Source organism: Fundulus heteroclitus, chromosome 19 (assembly GCF_011125445.2).
Source record: "Fundulus heteroclitus isolate FHET01 chromosome 19, MU-UCD_Fhet_4.1, whole genome shotgun sequence".
Lineage (NCBI taxonomy): Eukaryota > Metazoa > Chordata > Actinopteri > Cyprinodontiformes > Fundulidae > Fundulus > Fundulus heteroclitus.
Genome location: NC_046379.1, coordinates 6,752,068 through 6,758,067, shown reverse-complemented (window position 1 = coordinate 6,758,067; position 6,000 = coordinate 6,752,068). Strand labels below are relative to the sequence as shown.

Genomic DNA, 6,000 nt, shown 5'->3' with positions numbered 1-6,000 from the left:
GGTCCAGTAGTAATCAGACCTGGGTGTGGTGGGTGAAATTAAACCCAAATTGTTGTTTATCAAAGTCGTTTAGGGGGCAGTTATATTTTATACATGTTGGCTGGGTTGTTTTGGACCGCTGAATAAAGAAAGTCATACGACAATTTATTTATTAATTTTTATTTATTTTTATTTATTTTTTACGCAAGTCATCTTTTGATGTTATCAACATTGATGATTTGAAACGGTTATATGAAACAAAAAAACGCAAAAATACGATAGAGGACACATTATTTCACAGATTTTTATTCCTTTTAATGTCATTTAATTTAATTTGTTTGTTTATTAGTTGTTTCTTTAACGGATCCACGACATTTCCGGTGCGCGTCCACGCTAAGGACGAGGCACGTGATTGCGCGCCCCCCGCGCCAGCTATCGGTGGCGGCAGGCGGAGCCAGCGCGCTCCCGAACGGGGCAACATTGTCTCGGCAAAAAAAAGCACTTATCCAGCGTGGCACTATTTTCTCACAAGAACTAACCAAATATTCCGTTTTTAGCGGAGAAGACTGCGACATTTTTTGGACGGAGCGAACCCAGGGGGAACTCTTATGTGATCGACCCGACAATTCGCGGGTCGACTTCAGCAAAAAAAGAAAAAGTGACGTTTCGGTTGATTTTCTCGACGCGAGCGGGTCCAGCTTGACACCGAGAGAGAGGCTCGACTCCAGCCCGGCCGTCCTGACATGGACACAGCGATCATACCTGAAAAGAAAAGGTAACGTCGCAGCTAGCTCATGCTGCCCTCTGGGAGGAGTATTTTTTATTTTTTTTTACACTTTGAAAGCGTTTGTGTTTTATTTTGATTCCTTTGTGCTGTCAGCCGCGACATCACGGCCTTAATTTCAAGGTTAACGGCTAGTTTCTTCCGTTCGTCTCGGCGCTCTGCTAGCATGCTAGCATGCGGCTAACAGAGGCGCTTGTAGGTAAAAAGCTGTGGTTGTTAAGCAGTTTACCTTCATTAGACAGCCGTTTAAGATCCTTAATAGCTTTCTTTTAGATCTGGTTTAAGTTTTTAATCGCGTTTTCTTTCTGCTGGCCGCGTTTCAATGCGCCAGCGTCGACGCAACAAGAGCTTTATTGACATGTTTTACTGTATTCGGTCAGTAATCCATCTGGGCAGACGCTGGCTTTGATGGGCCAACTTTGACGAGAGTTCAGCCGCCAAAGCACAGCGGGATGTCGGGTTATTACCAGTTGTCTGGTCGAATAAGTAGTTGGAACTGGATTGTTGTTGTTTTTTAGCGTTTTTTAACACCTGCGCAGGAAAGGGCAGCAATAAACCGCATCTGTCCGTCAGTAAAGCGTTGAGACGTCTCCTCTGTGGCCGCTGACGCCGTGCCAAAGAGCCAAGGTGTTGACCACAGGTGCTTAGCGGACGAAGCTGCCCGGAATAGAGTGAACTAGTTTGGGGTTAATGCTCGCTGGGAGCCGGGGAAGGCCTGGTTCTGGCTTTGAGGGGCTTTCTCTCCGATGAACTCGCTAAGAAGAAGCCACGTTTAGCAGGTTAGCTAATAGCTGCTCATAAATAAGTTTTAGGATGAACTTTGTGCATTTGTTGTGTAAACTCATTAAGGGTATCTGTGTGTTTGATGCTGGGATCTGATTACGACATGATCAAGTCGTGAACTGTAATTGTTTAATGGAGTGTGCATTTATGTATATGTGGCTTTTAAAGAAAAAATGCTTAACGTAACTTCAAAATAGAGAGATTTGTGTGATGCACCGATCAACTAAGAGATCAGAATTAGCAAATTATATTTTGATCAACACTGAAAAATATTCACATATTCATTAAATGCATCAAAATAAATATATATATATTTTTTTACTATTATGCAGTTAATGCACTTTTTGATTTCAACACAAATCAGTTAAACGCTAGCGCCTTATGCTTTGCTTTATAAAGGGGGATTATTTTCTATTAAAGAACCTGCAGCTCATTGTAATCCTGTTTTATACGTTATAGTCCTTGAAAGCAGCTTTTGAAATCTACAGGTCAGATCTTAAAGTACCTTAGAGATGACTATTTGCCAGGAAAAGCCTGGTTGGTGCATCTCTGAGTAGGAAATGTATTCCACAGACGTCTTGTTTTACGCTAAACCGTTTCAGAAGAACGAAAAAGGGGAAGGCAAAAAATAGCAACGCTTTCCTAATAGTTGAAGCTAAATAATCGTTTTCAATGCTTTCATTTTAGTAATACTTGGACACTAACAAACCAAATCCTTTAGCTTTGTCTTTGCATGTGTTTGACTCCAAGCTTTGGGATGCTGACTTAAATAAATAATTTTGGCATTTTGAAGCAGCATCATTAAAAGGCATCCCTGAAAAGGTTTTGCTAACCCTTCTGAGCCCGTCAAGTGAATAATTTCAGTTTAATTGATTTGTCTCTCTTCATATGACAGATTTTGCCCTATAATTTTGTTGTGCAATCGGCTGTAAAGAGCGTAGTTGCTTCCTTAAAGTCGTAGCCCAGCCTAGTAGCCTGCATCAGATGCAACAGGAGCTGACCTGCGCTGATTTCATAGACTGTGCTTCACTGAATTACGAAGCCACGCTGACTGGAAGGGAAAACATGTCCGTGCACGCTAAAACTGTACAAACAGCCTGGACTGTGTGCGCGTTGTTGTGCTTTTACTGCTGAGTGTATTCGACAAGCGTTCTCGAAAATCTGCTTCCTGCTACTTGATTCTCCGTGCCGGCGTGTTTGCGCGGTGCCGGTTCCTGCGTGTGGGGGTCGGTTGCTAAGACCTGCGGCCGCAGCTCACCTGAGGAGCTGGGTCGACCCGGAGAGAATCAAAGTAGGCTCCCCTTAAAGTGACTTTCTGAGATTCGTCGGTCGTCACAAATCGCACCTCATCCTTTTTGCTGACGTGCGTTAACCAATAAACGAGGGGAAGTGGTGGCCTAGTGGTTGGAGCAGCACGGCTGTGTTTCGGAGAAGCCTGCGAGTGCCGGGTTAGAGCCCCACAGACTGCGACTATTGGCCCCTGAGCAACACCTGTGGGCCCAGATTTGCCCCCCGGGTCGCCGTAAAAGCCGCCCACTGCTCCCTAAGCATCGGGTTAAATGCAGAAGACAAATTTTGTTGGAACGTACGATTGCGGTGACGAATATTTTTCTTTCTCTCTTGAATTGCAAAATTATGTACAGTAAAAAAAAAAAAAAGCTGTTTCCTCAGTGTTTTTTTTTTTTTTAATTTATTTTTTATTTTGTCAACCTCACTAAATGACCCCAGGGACCTCGGCCTCCTGAAACCCGACCCTCTGTTTAGGTGTCACCATCTTTGATTACAATAAACATGTGTTCGGTCTCCTCCAGCGTCGCAGGCTGCTTTGCTTTGGATCCAGCTGGTTTCTTTGAGCTGCCTCGGTAACACTCGCGTCATCCCTTAATCACTGGGGCGTGGCCTGAGAGGCATGGTTGCCAATTAGCCCGTTGCTCAGAGGCATTCGGGCAGCAGGCGGGTCGGAACATGAGCAAGAAGTCGGGTGCTTGTGGGGGCAGAGCACCGATATATTTTGATTTGTGTTTGATTTCTGTAATGATTTTTGTAATTAATTCAATAGTTTGGGTAGGGCTGGGCGATATGGATTAAAAATTAAATCTCCGATTTTATCATACCAAATCCAATTAATCGATTTTTTTTCCTCCTTTTTGTTTCATAAAAAGAAAGAAATTATTTTAAAACCTTGCTTTTATGTCAAGCATTTCATCAGGGAGTTGACCTGAATTCAAAGTGCAACTAAAAACAAGCTGTGAAACATGCTTGTAAAACAAGATGGCAGCCGTGCCATTATAAGCAATGAAAATATAACAAAACATTTGCTGCTAGTGGTATTACACATTGAGCTTAGAACAGGCTTCACTGCAGTCGTGAACTTCAAACTAAGTTAAAAAAAGTAAATAAGTAAATGAAGTACCTCGTATTATGGTTAAAAAAAAAAGTTTCCACCTAAGAATATTTTGACAATACATTTGCCTAAACATATATTCAGCATCACATGCTGTTCTCTTCATGGAAACCCAATGAGTGTATTGGCAAAATAAAATCCAGATTTTTCAAAAAAGAAATCTTAAAGAATTGTAAATTCGAGTTAATCGATTTATCACCCAGCCCTAAGTTTGGGGTCATATTTGGTTAGTCTTAGTGAGACTTTAACAACCTTTAAGGAATACAAATATAAAAAGACAGACTTCTACGGTTCACGTAGTGAGCTCTGACCGTAACGCGCTAATACCTGTATGGGATCAAATTACATTAACGCAGGATTTACCGGCCATAACCCGACAGTTCAGGTGTGACGCGCTGCCGGTAAATATGTGCGCGTTCCTCCTTGGCCTGTGATAAATTTAGCCCAGCCGAAATGAATTTTCAGAATGTCTCAAACAATGCCAGGAAGGACGCGTGCTGAGGTATCCCCGTTGGACATGGCTTAGGAATTGTGCTAAATGTAGTTTCATCTTTTTCCCCCCCTGCCCTGATGAGCTCAGGGTCTGTTGAGCTCCTTTTTTTTTTTTTTTTTCTAGTTTACACTTCGCCAGCAGTCTCTGCATCACGTCAGCCACACAGTCTGGTGACCGTACAGCTTTAGCTACCAGTTTAAGCAGCAGAGGTGTCTGAGTTTTCACAATATCGCAACTTACAGTGAAACTTCTTCACAGGCGTCAGTGTCTTTGTTTACGAGCTCAGTTGGTTGAAAATGAAAGTTTCTGGATGGCAACACACTGGAAACTGAAAGGAAAATCGGTTGGCTTGTTTTTCTTGTTTTTTTACAGTAAGGTTGCTTTATTGAAAGCTTGCACTTTTGGCTCATTGAATGACCCACAAAGTCGATCACCATCAGTGGTCCGGTGGGTTTCCTCCAGCTTGTGGTTCTGGATGTAGAGGCAGCAGCGAGGGCCAGACTAAAATCCAACAAAGAGCGTCTCCAAAACATGTAAACACGTCTTTTTCTAACCTAAATTCCTCATAACAGAGACTTAAAACAGTTTGTAACCTTTTCATAACAGATTTTCTTATTCCTTAACTCACAGCTGAAGCAACAGGGAAACACGTAGGGTTCTGTCTCCTGTCTGCACTTCAATAATTACAAAGCAGCCTGACTGTGACCTTAATTATTACTCAGTCTGGTGAAACTAGGTTAAAATAGGTGGGCAGATCTCAGCAGAGGAGACGTTGAGACTGTGAATGTTTTTTATTTCTTTTTATTTCTTGGTGGGGTTGCAACTTAAAGGTGTGCTGCGACAACGAACGCTGACTTGCGTAATGTATTGATGCACCTTTTGGGGTTTACCTGTGCGCCCCCAGTGGATCTGTCCGTCTACATTAAGGTCCCGGCTGAAACACAGAGGAGGGTAAAAAACTAGGTGCTGAGTTTTGAGTCTGTTTCGCCTCAGCTGAACTCCTTAATCCCACACACATTTTATATTTTACGCATCACTCAGACACAAACGGGCAGCAGTGGCGATATTTAGCCTGAACCTGCATTCTGTACGTGCTCGGCCATATTGGAGACAAAACTCTAGCTGACTTGGAACTTTGACAATCTGGTCCTAAAAGAAAAAACAATAACTGTATCTGTATGAATCTGCAGGACCTTTTTTTATCATGACTCTAAATTTCCTTACGGCTCTAACTTTGGGGGCTTTAAGAGTTTAGAAAGAATTTAGTCAAAGCAGAACCAAAGGTTAGTTAAAACGGTAGCTAGCTTGGACTGGTCTTCTCCCAGTAAACGCATCCACACCGAAGAGTGTTGTTGCCACAGCCTGCCTGGCAGCTCTTAGTTATGGGCAGATCAAGCTTAAAATCACCGGCGTGCTTCTTAGTGCATCTCAACCAAATCGGGGTGTAGTCGACATTATTTTCATCACAATAAGTATATTTGGTGTAAATAGCTTAAAGAAAGGAAGAAAAAAAAATGTTTTCTGGAAAAGGAAATGAAACCAGGCAACATACCGTAT

The 6,000-nt window shown here is 42.5% G+C and overlaps 1 protein-coding gene across 1 annotated transcript in view; it reads left to right on the top strand.

Annotated features, from left to right (window-relative positions):
• The first annotated feature begins 398 nt into the window (after nt 1-398).
• The window catches only part of hif1aa (hypoxia inducible factor 1 subunit alpha a), a 17,066-nt gene continuing 11,464 nt past the window's right edge, over nt 399-6,000 (top strand). The window contains exon 1 of the mRNA XM_012864517.3: nt 399-754. Coding sequence (XP_012719971.2) covers nt 723-754 — 32 coding nt within the window. The 5' untranslated portion in view covers nt 399-722. The remainder of the gene's footprint in view (nt 755-6,000) is intronic.